Source organism: Arvicanthis niloticus, chromosome 3 (assembly GCF_011762505.2).
Source record: "Arvicanthis niloticus isolate mArvNil1 chromosome 3, mArvNil1.pat.X, whole genome shotgun sequence".
In the NCBI taxonomy this organism is placed as follows: domain Eukaryota; kingdom Metazoa; phylum Chordata; class Mammalia; order Rodentia; family Muridae; genus Arvicanthis; species Arvicanthis niloticus.
In genome coordinates, this window is record NC_047660.1 from 99,186,851 (window position 1) to 99,201,934 (window position 15,084).

General features: G+C 37.8%; 2 protein-coding genes across 12 annotated transcripts in view; both read left to right on the top strand.

Annotated features, from left to right (window-relative positions):
- Window positions 1–8,674, top strand: part of Slc4a7 (solute carrier family 4 member 7) — an 89,075-nt gene extending 80,401 nt beyond the window's left edge. For all 10 annotated transcript variants that reach the window (XM_034497712.2, XM_034497716.2, XM_076931583.1 and 7 more), the window contains 3 exons: window positions 471–568; window positions 2,494–2,601; window positions 4,737–8,674. In XM_034497712.2, coding sequence (XP_034353603.1) covers window positions 471–568; window positions 2,494–2,601; window positions 4,737–4,818 — 288 coding nt within the window. In that variant the 3' untranslated portion in view covers window positions 4,819–8,674. The remainder of the gene's footprint in view (window positions 1–470; window positions 569–2,493; window positions 2,602–4,736) is intronic.
- A 2,361-nt stretch (window positions 8,675–11,035) lies between these two features.
- Nek10 (NIMA related kinase 10) overlaps window positions 11,036–15,084 on the top strand; it is a 176,329-nt gene continuing 172,280 nt past the window's right edge. For both annotated transcript variants that reach the window (XM_076931584.1, XM_076931585.1), the window contains exon 1: window positions 11,036–11,217. The gene's annotated coding sequence lies outside the window, so the exon portion shown is untranslated. The remainder of the gene's footprint in view (window positions 11,218–15,084) is intronic.

Here is a 15,084-nt window from a genome sequence, read left to right on the forward strand (position 1 = left end):
TACCGGACTACTGGAGGGATAGTGGCACACAGTTACATTTGGACTTCAAAAATGTCTTGTATCCACAGATGTTTCCTTAAAACAAAGAATCATGCCTTTTCAGTGTTACTGAGGAAACTCAAGCTCAGTAGAAAATCTTTTATTCTGCACTGTGTTGAGACATGGGATTTCAGTTTTATCTTCTTTGCTATATATGTATGGTAACTAGTGTTCAGACTTAAGTCATACTGATTTTACACAGCATTAGTTATTTTCAGAAATAGAGGTATTCCTTGGGAAATAAGTTTGTGCAAGTAATTTCATGCTGTAAGTATGTGTTTATATTGCCAGAAGAAGTTTTCAGTTAGGACAGATACATTGTTTAAATAATGCTGTCAGTTTGGCTATCCAAGTATTTAGGGTATTTCTGGTAACAGAGTCTACTAGAGATATTTTGGAGGAAGTAATCTCTTCATGTCTGTGCTTTAAAGGAAGCTGAGCGGATGCTTCAGGATGATGGGGATACTGTGCACCTTCCGTTCGAAAGAGGGAGTCTCCTACAGATTCCAGTTAAAACCCTAAAATATAGGTACGATACAATTTTATTTTGTATTTTTTTACATCTGTCAAGTGTATAGATAAGGCATGTAATATTTCTTTGAAATAATGGTGAGTAAATGTTTCTGCAGGGTAAGCACAGTGGCAGGTTAGAAGGCTGGCCATTGAACATTTGATTGATGTGGTGAAAGCCTGGTAACTGTTCCAAGGCTTTGTCTCTATTTTGTGGTACTATTCTGCAGTCTTAATGTTGGGTTTGTTTGGGCAAGATTTTACAGTGTATCCCTGGTTGACCTGAACTCAGCTTGTAGACTAGTGTGTCCTCCAATTCACAGAGATTTATTTGCCTTTACCTCCAGAATGCTGGGATTAAAGGTGTGTGCCACCATGCCCAGCTTAAACATTAGGATGTAAAATATGAACAGAGGTGGAAGTAAAGTACTAGTCACTTATAAGATAATGAGTATTACCCTGTTATTTTAATGTCATCTAATTTCTTCTTTTTGTAGTATCTGGTATTGAGTCTAGGACTGTGTGCATGCTTGGCAAGCCCCACTCAGCTACTTCCTTACTTTTTAAAATCTGGGTTGCTATTGCTATGATCAAGCACCATGACTAAAAGCAACTTGGGGAGGGAAGGATTTATTTTTTCTTGCTTTTCCTTATCACTGTTCAAGCAGTCAGGGCAGGAGTTGATGGAGAGGTCATGGAAGAGTTTGGCTTACTGGCTTATCTTATGACTTACTCAGTGCACTCTCTTAGGGCACCCAAGACTACTAGCCCGGGGATAGGCACCACCACCAACAAATGGTTCTTTGCCATCAATAACTAATTAAGAAAATGCCTTTCATGCTTGCCTACAGCCTGGTGTTGTCTCAGTTGAAGTTTTCTCCTCTTGAATGACTCCACTTTGTCAAGGTGGCATAAACTAGCCAGCACACCAACCCACATTTGTTCTTAGACAGGATCTTAATTGAATTGCTAACTGCCTGTGATTTACTGTGGTCTACTGCTTCATCCTCTGCCTCCTGTAGCTGTAGCTACAAGCTTGCATTGCCCATCTCATTAATATGGTCTAGTGTGACATTTGTGTTTGGATCTTGTTTGCATGAATTGTTTTTCTTTTTGTAAAGAAAATGGGCTAGTTGATATATTGCAACTTTGTCTATGGAATATTCATATTACTTGTGACCAGTAACATTGGACACATGTTATTTATGGGTATGATCATTCCATTGAGGGGTCTGACATCATTTTGTAGTATTTCATAGAAATGTTGAAAGGTTATGTTTGACTTTTATAGTAAATGGACATTATTACTATTCTTTGATTTTGATACAACTGGTGAAATAACACTAAAACTATGGGAATATCTAGTTAAAAGTTAGTGGGTTCATTTTTTTTTTCTTGTTGCTAAATTGCTACAAGCTTCATTTTCAGTTGTGTTTTTTGTGTGTTTTTTTCCACCATTAAAAAAAAAATGATTTGTAAAAGAAAAGAGTCTTTTTAAATTATATATTGTGAATTTTTAGTTGATGAGAGTGTCAGTTGTAAGAGTTTTGACTAAATCTCTATTTTTAGGCTTTTAAGCTGTTTTTTTTACGTTATCTCAGTAATGCAGTCTAGATGATCAGAAGGTGTTGTGGCTGGAACACTGCTGACAAGCTACGTAAATCCAAATTGAATTTTGCAGTGAAAAATTACAAGTGAATTTTGCTACCAAAAAAATGACTGCATAATTTTATGTGTTTAAGGAACACGGATTTCTCTGTGAAGACTTGATAACAGAATTCTAAGTTTATAATGATTTGTTACATCTTAGTTTAAGTGCATGCCAAATGTTTTCTCAATTTTTAAATTGGTGAAAACAAGAAATTATTTAATGCTAATAAAAATGACAACATTAATGCTTTTGCAAATACTGGATACTAACCAAAAAGTGTATTTGTTCTTCAGTATTGACCCTTCAGTTGTTAATATATCAGATGAAATGGCCAAAACTGCACAGTGGAAGGCACTTTCCATGAATACTGAGAATGCCAAAGTAACCAGACCTAACTCGAGGTAGTTATAACTGTTTATGCCTTTGGAACTGTTGCTAGTTTTCACTCAGTAATTTACCTAATGTATCTAAATATATTCTCTTTGCTGGACAAAACCAACTTCACTACCTTTTCTTCCATCTGTTCTTCTATCTTCTCTACAGCCATAACTCCCTGAATGCGCCCCATCTCGTCTGTTCTTCTATCTTAATTGTGTTGTGATGCGGATTGTGATGATTATGTTTTATAATTTTTAAATGTAAAATTGTATTTACAAAAAGACTTCCTTTTTATAATAATAATAACAATAATAATAATTTCTGCCTAGCAGTGCATATATATTTTGTAAATATAATTATATTAAGAAATTGAATATATAGTCACAATTACAGGTTCAACTGAATATAATTATATTCAAATTAAAAGAAAGTTACTAAAAATTATGAATGAATGCCACTGGGCATAGTGACCCACAACTGTAATTCCAGTTTTCAGGAGGGAGGCAAAGGCAAGAAGAAGGACCCAAGTTTAAAGTTGGTGTGTTATGTGTAGCAAGTTCCAGGACAGCCAAGGTTTCATAGCAAGAGTCTAGTATAAATAAACAAGCAGATAGATACATAGATAGATAGATAGATAGATAGATAGATAGATAGATAGATAGATAGATAGATGAGTGGGTGGGTGGGTGGGTAGATAGATAGATACATAGATACATGTGTGAGCAAATAAATAAGTGAATAAATAAATATGCTTTCTTTTGGTTCAAGAATAAAGAGTTATTTTCCTTTTTTTTTTTTTTTTTTTTTTTTTTTTTTTTGCTTTATTTGTTTTTTGGTAAGGTTACAGATTTATTCTCAGGATGATAATTTGGAAGAAATTTAATTCACATACACACAGGAAACCATTTTTATCACCATATATATCTGTATATATATGATATACATGTGTGTATATTTACATGTATATGAATAAATATAATTCAGTTTTATAGTGAATCATGTATTGAAACTTTTGAGCCCTTCCTTACATTTCTTTTCTTTTTTTTTTTTTTTCTTTTTTTTTTTCTTTTTTTTTTTTCTTTTTTTTTCTTACATTTCTTATTATACAGTACTTTTTTGTTGTTTTTCTTTCTTCACTTCAAGTCCTGAGACCTCAGGAACCTTATTTGATAATATTAGAACTTTAGTTCTTATGTTGGGAAAAACAAGATACTTTCCTGGAAGTGCTCAGTTTTTCATATACTGCAAGTGTTTTTCAAGATATGGCTTGTGCCAGGCGCTTTCTGAGTGTTGGTTATTTCAGGTTCTAGGTTAATGTAATTCCAGGCTGGCCTTTTCAATCTGTTCTGTGCAACTGCTTTCTCTTTGAGCTCTACCTTGTGATAAGTATTTATGTATTCATTCCTTTTCTCTTCATAAAGTCCATATTCTGCTCTATCTCCAACTTTTCTTTTTTTTTTTTCTTCCTTTTTTTTTTTTTTTTTTTTTTTTAATTTAAGACTGGGTCTTACTGTGTAGCGCTGGTCTGCCTAGAACACACTGTATAACGCTGGCTGTCCTAGAACTCAGAGGTGTACGTGTCTCTGCTTACCAATGCTGGGATTAAAGGTGTGCACTAGCACGCCCAACTCTTCATCATATATTTTTGATCTTTACTTCTAATGTTCTAAGCTTGACTGTTCCTTCTTTCAGTTTCTGTCTTCAGCCTATAAGATTTTCAGTTCTTTGAACTTCACTTAGTTCCTATTCACATTCTGCCAGCACCCTTGACTGGGATTGTTAATATTGTTGTGGTGAAAATAAAGGCTGTGTGGTAATATTAGTATATATCTTTTATATTTAGCTTGTCATGTGGGTGGGCCCTCTGTTCAAAATCACATGTGTAAATAAACTGTCCTCCCCTTACTCATGCTAAAAAAGTGATGTTAGGAACAGGAAAGGGTTCAGAGAGAGTGGGGGGTGAATGTGATCAAAAAATATAATATCCGCGTATAAGATTGTATAAGAAATAAAAGGCAGCCAGGTTATAATACCAAGTTAAAAATGGGTATTAGCAAGCAGTTCAGGAGTATATTGGAGATACTCTTGTTGACCTTTTGAAAATTTAGAGTTGATTCTTTTAAAAATAATTTGTTTTCTCATTGTTTGTTTTAAACAGCCCTGAAAAGCCTGTGAGTGTGACAATAAATTTCGAAGATGAACCATCAAAAAAATACATGGATGCTGAAACTTCATTGTAAAGTCAAACCAAAAGGAATATATAGAGATATATGCCTATCTGTATATATATTTATACGTATATATGTATAAAAAGCACATGTGCCATGCCATTATGTATAACAGTACTTTGGGGCTTTTTCAAGTAGCGTCAGATATTTGTTGTGAGCACCAGGGAGACTGCATTAATGAAGTGGTCTCTTACAAACGAGGTACATGGTTTTTTACTCCAGATATATAGATATATATATTTTATTTTTTTTTTTTTTGGAGGGTAAAGCCTTTCTGTTATGCAATAGAAAGATGTGGAGAATTTCGTTCAGTCTGCTTTACTTAAATCTCTGTCAGTGGCAATCAAATCATATCAACCTTAAGTGATACATACTTAGTCTATATACTTAAAATTTGGACCTGAATTTCAAAAGATTTTTGTTTCCCTTTTGGTAGTGTTTATAGGTAGAATAAGGAGTCTGCCCATGTGGTGGGAAAATGACATGTCCTGGCTTCTCTGTGGGCTTTCTTCATGGAACTGTCTATCATACTTCACAGGTGATGAACAGAGAGGTGATCATAAATTAATGGAGACTTTTTAGGAAGGAACTTTATGTCTTAGGAGTTATTTTTAAAGTTTAAAACTTTGATATCTGAGCTTCCATTTTGATGGAGATGTTAAAATTTTTTTTATGACACTTCTAATTTAAGACCCACATAAGTCATAACATTTTCAGTTTTAAAACCTATGAAGTGCCCATTATAATGGTTAAATTTTGTTACCTTTGTGGCAAGGCTTTTCCGGTACTCAATACTTCCCTAGAAACCAGAGTCCCACTGTTCTTTGTCTTTGTTCTTCTTTACTTAGGTGATCTAATGTGTCAGGTTCAGGTATCTTTCTGTTGTAAGTAGTAATAAAAAGTCAGCACCCTTTCAAGTAGGCTTGTGATCACTGTTCCTTTGTAAGAATTACCTTCCATTTTCTGTGCTTATTCTTTCTATTATATACAATGTATTTAATTGATTATTATCCATAATTTCCTTTTAAAATTATTTATTATAATTGATGTGATACTTAAATATATAAATATTTGAGACAGTAACAAATAATAGGGTAAATTGTTCCTGTTGTAGATATTTGGTGCTCAGTTGCATTTCTGTTCATTACCTGACAGCAGGTGACAAATTTTACATCCTCAGTATAAAGCACTGCCATATTTACATTTTAAAAGGAAGTTGGATATTTGCTGTACAGCTCAGATCAATGGCATTGTTTTCTGTGCTAGCATTGAGTTTCCAGTATTTCTGAGCTGTCTCTTAAACATGTAGCAAATATTCATAGCTCCTCACAGAATAAGTGAATGCTGTTTTGACCTTTGGGACAGAATGTTTGGGGCCATGAAACTTGATTTGGCAAGAGCATAGATAACACACAGAAATGGTGAGAAACTCCAGAAACACTGAAGGTGATAGAACGCAAAGGTTCGGGCAGATGTTTTAAGAAAATTCTAATGTTCTCTAGCCATTGCAAACTAAATTACAAAAGTATGAGGAAACTGATTTTTAGATCAAATGCATAGAATTGCCTAAAGTGAACTATTTTTATCAAGTTTGAAATCATTTTAGATTATTCTAAACAATGTACCAATTAATGTAATTCCCTCGTCTGAGATCACATAGTTGGAGTCTTATTAAAATAGCAGTTGGCAACATCTGGTACTATCTAAGGAGCTCTATTGGAATTCCTTAGCATATGATAGGGAGTGTCACCATGCTGCTTATGGTCATAGGTGACCTCTGATGAAGTGGTTTCTTTTCACTCAGCAGCACATTGATTTCCAAAGTTTCCATTTGCTGCTAATTATAACCCACCCTCACCCCGGAGGTACCCAAACGAGAATTTTCTCATACCATTTCCATATGTCAGGACATCAAAGGGTTAAATCTATTTTACAGGAAGTGATTTTAAAATTTCAACTGAAAACTACCCGATATCATAATCTTCCTGTGATTTATTTAATTATATATATATTGTATATGTATTATCCAGTCCGGGGGACATGACTTACAGAATACTTTCCATCTAAGATTCACTGTGGTTTTGGCTATTAATGGCTTCTGCTTTCTTTTGACTACTTGACTGACAAAGTGATCTGATATGACTACTCCCCTGAAGAGCAAAGGTAATTTACTGCTTCTTTCAGGTGGTTACATTTCTTGTGCTATTTTTGAAAATAACAATCATGAATATAACATTCATTGCAAGACAGCAAGAGAGATAATTTAGTATATATATTGATTTTTTAAATGCTGCCTTAAATAGGTGTATATGAGCAGTAGTAATTGCTATGTACTGATTTACCTCAAGGTGCAAAATAATTAAACTTGTACATACCCATTTACAGAATAAGTTCAGAGACACACAGCCCTGCACTTTCTTAGATGCCTTGATTTTCAGATGGAGCTTAGTGCTACTGAACACCACGGCCATGGGGCCACCTCAGGACGTTCTTCCCTCCACCATATTTTATTTATTTATAGATGTGTGTTTACAAAGACTATAATGAAGCCTGGTGTTAACTATCTGAAACTTTTCCCTTCTATTGCTATTTCAATCTGAAGTAGGAGCTTTTGAGAAAACAGTCAACTAGCTTCCCAATGTTAAAGGGGTAATTCTATATATATTTTAATAATATTAGATATGCAAAAGTGAAGTACAAGGTCTTTAAAATATTGTGTGAGTGTTTGTGTATGTGTATGAAATCACTCCTCTTAACTTTCCTAAAACTCGTGGCGTACCAATGTTCACATTTGCCAAGCTTTCTCTAAGACACGTAGGATGAAACGTTTTTGTGTGTTAATGCATGTATTTATAAAGATTTGTTTACTGCTGAGAATCATTAACTCTTGTCTTCATCCCCAAAGTGTTTGTTTCTTCCACACACTGGAAGGTTTGGCTTGAGTCTAAGCGTTCTGGCTTTCCTCTCACAAAGGCAGGTTCAAAGTTGTACAAAAAGAAGAGTGGTCTCTGACAGGGGAGTGTCAGGGCAGAGCTTCCTGTAGTTCATCAGTGTGTACAGCTCAGGAGCTCAGCATCTGCATCCTGACAGCGTGCTCAGAGTGGGATATGTGAGCCATTAATAGAACATTGTAACTCAAGTAGTTTATTTAAGTAACTTACATGTCTGAAATTTATTTATGTAGGTTCCATTATTGTTATCATTTGTAGTGCAAATACACGAACTGTCTTCATTTAGTCCAACAATTATTTATTTTTAGAAAGCAAATTTAAATACAAGCTGCATTCAACTTTTAAAATAGTGTTCTAATCAGAAGATGTGATCATTTAAGTTGTAAGGTCTCTTTTAACTTTCTGGAAAGTAAATTGTCAAAAGGAATCATGTAAAGATTATTTTAAAATTTTAACCTGTATGTACTTAGAGTGTAAGCCCCAGTTCTGTGGTTTCCAATCATATTTTTTGCACATTCAATTGTTTTTGTTCTGTAGCTTTTCTTTTGTTCCCTTGTTTAAGATTTTTGGCTTTGTAGGGGTAAGGTGTCTTCCAGTGTTTACTATGTTAGGCTTAAATTAAAATTTAAATTTATTGTCCATTTATATAATATTTGATACCTTGGTGTAACTTCTCAATACAGTTACAATTTTTATGACATTTATAATTGCAATGGTATTTTCTTTTGTAATAAAATCCAAAGTCAATTAAATAAATTGTAGACCTGATATTTTTCATCTATATGAAGTACACGTCTCTACCTGAGTCTATGATGTGAGCCATCCTGCCTTTCACATTTGTTTCCTAATTGTTAGAGAAAACTATTTTTTGTAGATGTTATTGAAAGTTGAAAGAGCAATAAAAGTCTACATAGCAAGTTGTTGGCTGTTGTGGTTTTTTTTTTGTTTGTTTGTTTGTTTTTGTGGTTTTTTTGTTATTAGGAGAGCTGCAAATGTTTTTTTGTGTTTTTTTGTTTTTTTGTTTGTTTGTTTAAGTTGTGGGTGGGGAGAAAGGGAAATGAGTGACTTTTGCTTCCTGCCGCCAGTCCTTATGTCTGAGAGAGACAGAGAAAGAAGAGGAGAAGGAAAAAAAATGATTTTATAATGGCATTTTTTATAGTTAGGAAATGTTGAAGGTAATGTTCATTTTAAATGCCAGTCCAACTTTGCTTTCTGTTTTAAACTTAGAAACTTTACTCAGTGGTGTGTTATCATTTTCTTGATAACACTGACCTCTCTACTCAAGGCCGGTCTCTCTTGATTCAGATTGACTTCACTCTTGTTTTTCACATCAAGAAACTTCTTGTGTCTCACTGTAAAATTGTTAAGCCATGGGAGTGAGATGAAGAAAAATACAGCTTTGGAGAGTTCTGTTACACTTGGGAAAGATAGTTTACACTTGCCACACACAGGACTATTGTTACTGTTGTTTACCAGGAGGGGGATCTATCACTTAGGGCTGTTTGCTGTGGTAGTGCCTGCCTGATCTGAGGTGAGTTTTCTTGGTCAGTCTTGTGTTCTCAGGGTGGGCCTGCTACTCTTCTGCTTGCAGTCAAGATTTCTTCCAGTGCTTGCAAAACTGTTTCTGTTACTGCTTTTCCCCCAATAGCCCACTTAAAGGTCTGCATTGACTGACTGCATTATGATCTCTGCAAATGTTCTCAACCACTAGGCCATCTCTCCAGTTTTTCTTACTTTATGCTATAATTAGGACTCAATGCATTTTACTTTGTATAGTTTAGACTTCATTTCAAGGTAGTAAAGGAAAAAAAACCAAAATCCTAGGTAAGTCTCCTAGGATTGAACTGTATTACAAGATAGGAAACATGGCTCAGGCTTGGCCCCCATAGTCATAAATCTTTATGTTGGAGCTTCTGTGGGGTCATGGATACTTACTGCACAGTGCATGGTGGATCCATGTTTGGAGATAACCATCTGTCTTCCAGAGCCAGGGTGTCATACTGCCTTACGGAGCAAAGGGAAGGTCAAAGTATTAATTTCACATTTATTTAATAGAGAAGTAGAAAATAGGAAGCACATTTGATATCCTACAGAAGACAGAGTCAATCTTCAGCTTGTCACGTTGACTCCCTGCTTGGTAGTTAGGAGTTTATAGAAATACTTTGTAGTCTACTTCAGCTTTACAACTCTATGACCTCTTTGGCTTGGTTGAAAGCAACAGCCTTGGGGTTTTATGCCCTGAAGTTTAGTGCTCTGTGTCTTTTCCCATGCTTCATTTTTAGTATACAACTGTACTTTTAAATTCTTATTTGGTTTTTGTTACGATTTAATTTTTTGAGGTGGTGTGCCATGTAGCCCAGACTACCTTTAAATTTCTGGCTCTCAATTCAAATGCTTACTGAGTGCTGAGATACCCCAAGCCCCAGTATCATATATACTTAAGTGAGTAGGGCCCTGTGCCCAGGGGTGTTGTCAAGGTCACAGCCTTGTGTTTAACACTACAGAACCAGTGGTCCTGCCCTCTCTCCTTAACTTAACTAGTTGCCAGGCTGCTCGGGCCATTCTCATTTACAACACTAGTAATGACTAGACAATGTGAAGAGCAAGTGAGATGACATTCTTAGGAACTGTCCTCACCAAAAATTGACCACGGAGTTAATTCGGTACTTTTAAAGATTATGTTGTGCCTTTTAAAAAGCAATTTTAATGCAATTCGAAATTTCGGGTTTTTTTTTTTTTTTTTTTAATTTTTATTTTTTTATGCACTTTCTGGAAAAAGTTGTGTCATTTTGCAAAGCTACCAAATGATCTGGTGACAGGAGTCTGATAGAGAGCTTTTATGTCTGTATAATTAATGTGTCCTCTCAGCATTTTCTGTCTGAGATGTGCTGTAGTAGCTTGAAGTAATTATGTGCCATCTAAAAGATTCTAAGTAGACTGTCTTGGAATTCATGGCCTCCTCCCCCACTCGCACCAAAATCAAGTTTCAGGCCCTTCACAACCCCAAAACAAGAAACTAAGCATGTGTATCCTTTCTCCCTATAATCTTTGAGAACTAATTTGCAGTTTATACAAATTCTTGGAACACTTGAGGCAATTCCCTTTTTATTGTGGTTGCCAAAGCTGTTCTGACTAGGTAGGATACAATGCCTAGATTAGGTCCCTGCATCCTGAGTTTCACCATGCAGTTCTCTGGTTGCCAAGGTAGCAGAGCAGGCGTCACCCGTTGCTATGGCGCTGCTGTACCTTGCAGCCTTGTCATTCCTGATAGGCTGAGCTCCGAGGCTGCGGAGGAAGAAATGTGAGCATTGGTTCACCTTCTCTGGGCCAGGAAAGGAGTTGACTGAAAAACCAACAGGTGTCAGGACTGGAGCTGGATTGAGCTCGCTCCCGGGTATTCTGCTGCAAGAGAAGGAAGATGACTTGAGGTTGGCCTGAAAGAGGGCCGCCCTCCTGCACGGTGAGTGGTGTAGGCTGTAGGGATGGCCCCCCTTCCCTTGAGGCGCGCTGCAGGGACCTTCCCTGAAGGGGGCGTTGACAGCTTTGGGGTCAGTCAGTCAGAGCCTGCCTCCTGAAAGTAGATGAGCTTCTGTTGAAGAGTGTGTGGTAGGAAATGTGTTCAGCTTTGCGTGGTGCTTCCAGAAACGAAGAACCTGGGATGGATGAACAGCGGGTATGTGTCTTCCAGTCAGCTCTCATGCCTTGCCTCTGGAGGCTTAGGATCTCCTTTGTGAAAAGCACACTCCTGCCTTTCTTTTATAGGATGATGGGCTCTGCTCAGCTCCACCTGAATGTGTCTGCCTTTAGGTAATTTCTGTTGCAGATGTGACTTAGAATGCTCCCCTAAGCCTGAGCCCAGCACCTACACTCAGCACCTAGCTGCAGTTGTGTGTACCTCTCAGTGCAACCCTACCTACCAGACCCTACTACCTCTGGGCTCCTATGGGTGTTACCGCTATCTTCATCCCACAACCACATCCTAGACACCACCTCATCCCCTACGAAAATGTCATTTCCACAAAGCTATCTCTCAGATTCTGCCAGTGCCATGGCTAAACTAATCTGTCCAGTGTTACTGATGGTCGTTTGTCCCTATCCATCCACTCAGTGCTCACCACTGTTTGACTTGTCTTTTTTTTTTTTTTTTTTAAGTGCCAAGGAGTATTTCCCTTTCTTCCTAGAAGCTCATCTTTCACACTTCCCTCTTCCAATTTTTAGTTAGCCAACACCAATTCCATCTTAGTCATGCACAGAACATGGTCCATGCCACATCGCCTGTCTGTACCAATGGACTGCCTCTGTAGGGCACCATGCTCATTGCCCCATCCTTGTCTCTGTGTTGCCTGAATACTTTGATGCCTGCCAGTGTGAGAAGGCGGACTTGTTCATTGTCCAGCGTCTAGCTCAGACACCTAGCAAGTGCAGTCAAATGTACTTGGTAAAAATCTCTTAAGTTATGAGCTTTCCCAGTATTAGCTATGGGTTTCATCTCAAATAATTAGCCTTAAGGCAAATCAGATAGTTTTTGGTTACTACCATAAGATTAGTGCCACCCACCATTGCCCTAGCATATCTTACAGAAAGGACACAACAAGGCCGAAGGAGTTGTGCCTGGAATGCATTTTATGCATTTCAATTTTCAGCATCTGAGTTTGGCATAAATCCAATTGATCCTTGAATTGTCAAAATGTGCACCTATTATTTATCAAGCAAACAAATATTCAGAATTGAGAATGAACTAAAACAGACATTCTAACATGATCATATAGCTAAGAAAAACAGAAATAAGTGTAGTCTAAATGTGAAATCCATACTAATTTACAAAATGACAAAAATAATTTTCCTAAAAAAAAAAGTTATGAGCTTTTCATAACATTCTTATGACTTCTGAAAAAGTCACAGGTATCCTCATGGTAAGTGAATGTTAATTTAGGGATTTTACTTGAATTGTAAAGGTCTGGAATTCATGCTGTATTTTATGCCATAACCATTATGATGGAAGTCATAAGGTGTGATTTCAGATTGTTAAAGAGAGAAATACAGTATGGTTTGCAAGAGATGCATCCTATACAGTTTAGTGTTTTAATTCTCTGCCTCCTATCAAATGAAAAAAAGCCCTTTTTCCTGATGCAAGTAATGATAATGTCACTTACCTCACAGGATTGCTTTAAATCATTTAAGCATTAAATGTATACCAGGCTTAGCAGCATACACATGCAGTTTTCATGTACTTAAAAACAGTGAAGGCAGCAGTTGTTAAATAGCCATAGTCAGTTTACAAAAGGTAAAATAAAGTTTTCAATTTAGTTAAGAGCAGTTTCTAAAATACCTCCTTGTCTTTAGACTGCTTGGTGTATGGCTTCAGTTCCAATTCAGGAAGAGACTCATGAATTCATTGATTCTTTACCGATCATTTGAAGGGTTCAGGATTTGGCCAACTGATGGTTGGGTAAAAAAGTGCTATCAGTAAAGGATGTAGGAGCTGGTGGGGAGTCTAGAATGACTGTCAGAACCAAGCTGACTTTGAGGCTGAGGTTAGAGGAGATAGAGATGTACCCGTGGATAGGTAGAGAGCACCTAGAAGTCCATTCTAACAGGCAGTGTTTCCTGAGAACCTGAGTTTTGGGCAATGAAAAAAGCCTGGTAACATACAAGGTACCAGCAAGCAAGAAGATGAGACAGGAGAATCAGAACTTTGAGCCACGGTTGTGCCTATTTGTTACTTTTCTGGTTCCTCTAATGTCTGATAGGAGGCTCAGGGCTCAGAGGAGAGTCCATCGTTGCAGGGAAGCACAGCAGCGGGGGCCTGGGCAGCGGGGGCCTGGGCAGCTGGGGCACGGGCAGCGGGGGGCATGGGCAGCGAGGGCCTGGGCAGCGGGGGCATGTGCATTGGGGGCATGGGCAGCAGGAACACGGGCAGCGGGGGCACGGGCAGCAAGGGCCTGGGCAGCGGGGGCCTGGGCAGCGGGGGCACGGGCAGCTGGGGCACGGGCAGTGAGACATGGGCAGTGGGGGCATGGGCAGCGGGGACATGGGTAGTGAGGGCATGGGCAGTGGGATATGGGCGGTGGGGGCATGGGCAGCTAAACATATTGCATGTACATGGAAGGGTGTTGGTACTCAGCAGACTATCCTTTCTGCCTTTTTAGTCTGTGATTGCGCCCAGCCTATCAGATGGCACTGTACATATTCAGGGTTGGTCTGCCCTTCTTAACCAAACTTCACTGTTTTCTCTAGAACACCTTCTCAGCTCAGACACAGTGTACTTTATCAAGGTCCTAGGCATTTCTTTACTTTTATTTTTCCCTCTTTTTTCTTTTTGACACAGGTCTCATGTCACCAAAGCTTGCTTTGTAATCTTGAATTCTGTGTCTGCCTTCCAATGACTGTACAATTTAGGTGACAAATTAGCTTGTCTCAGAAAGAATGAGGTGGGGGAATGGGTGGTGGGAAAGCCAGATGTAGGGACATATGCTTGTAATCACAGCTTTTGGGAGGCCAAAGAGTTTAAGGCTGGCCTGGACAACCAGGGGTGGGGGACGGGACTGATACACAGAGAAGGGAAGGGAAGACAAAGAGAGGAAAAAGGAAAGAAAACCAAAACCCACAGTCCCTTACTATTTGCAGGGACAGTGGAGCAGAGCCAGCAGCTGTAGGTACTTAAGCCAAGGTTTTGGAGGCCAAATCCCAGCTCCATTACTGCTGCACAGGGCATGCTGTGGCAGCCTCTTAATCTTTTGATGTCTAAGTTTCCTTACCTGTAAAATAAGGTGGTTATAATACCATATAAGTGTTAACTCTTTGTGTTAAGTTCTGTGCTGGGGACAGAGACAAATAAACAGGAAAAGTAGACCAGACGAGGGAGAACAGGATGTTTGCTTGAGACTGGTTAGTTAAGACTCATTGGGAAGTACTTAATCTTGGTGTAAGTCTTATATTTTAAATTTTGAAATGGAAAGTGAACTTTAAACATACTCAGACCTAATATAAATCATGATAAAAAAAAGAAGCAGATGAAAAGCATCAGTTTTAGCTTGGAATGAAATGTACTACTTCTCATTTGTAAAATAAGTATTTATTAAAAAAAAAAAAAAACCTCTTTGGTTTATTTGAAACAGAATCTTGCTATGTAGATTAGGCTACTCCAAGACTTACTTGCATAGCCCAGGCTGGACTCGGATTTACAATAATCACCCTGGTCCAGCCTCCCAGGTGCTTAGATTACACACTCAGCCACAATACCCTAATTACTTGAATTATTATGACCTTCCCTTGGGTCAGCTCAAATTGCTCAACAGTAACGATGACAGTTATGAGATCAAGAGTT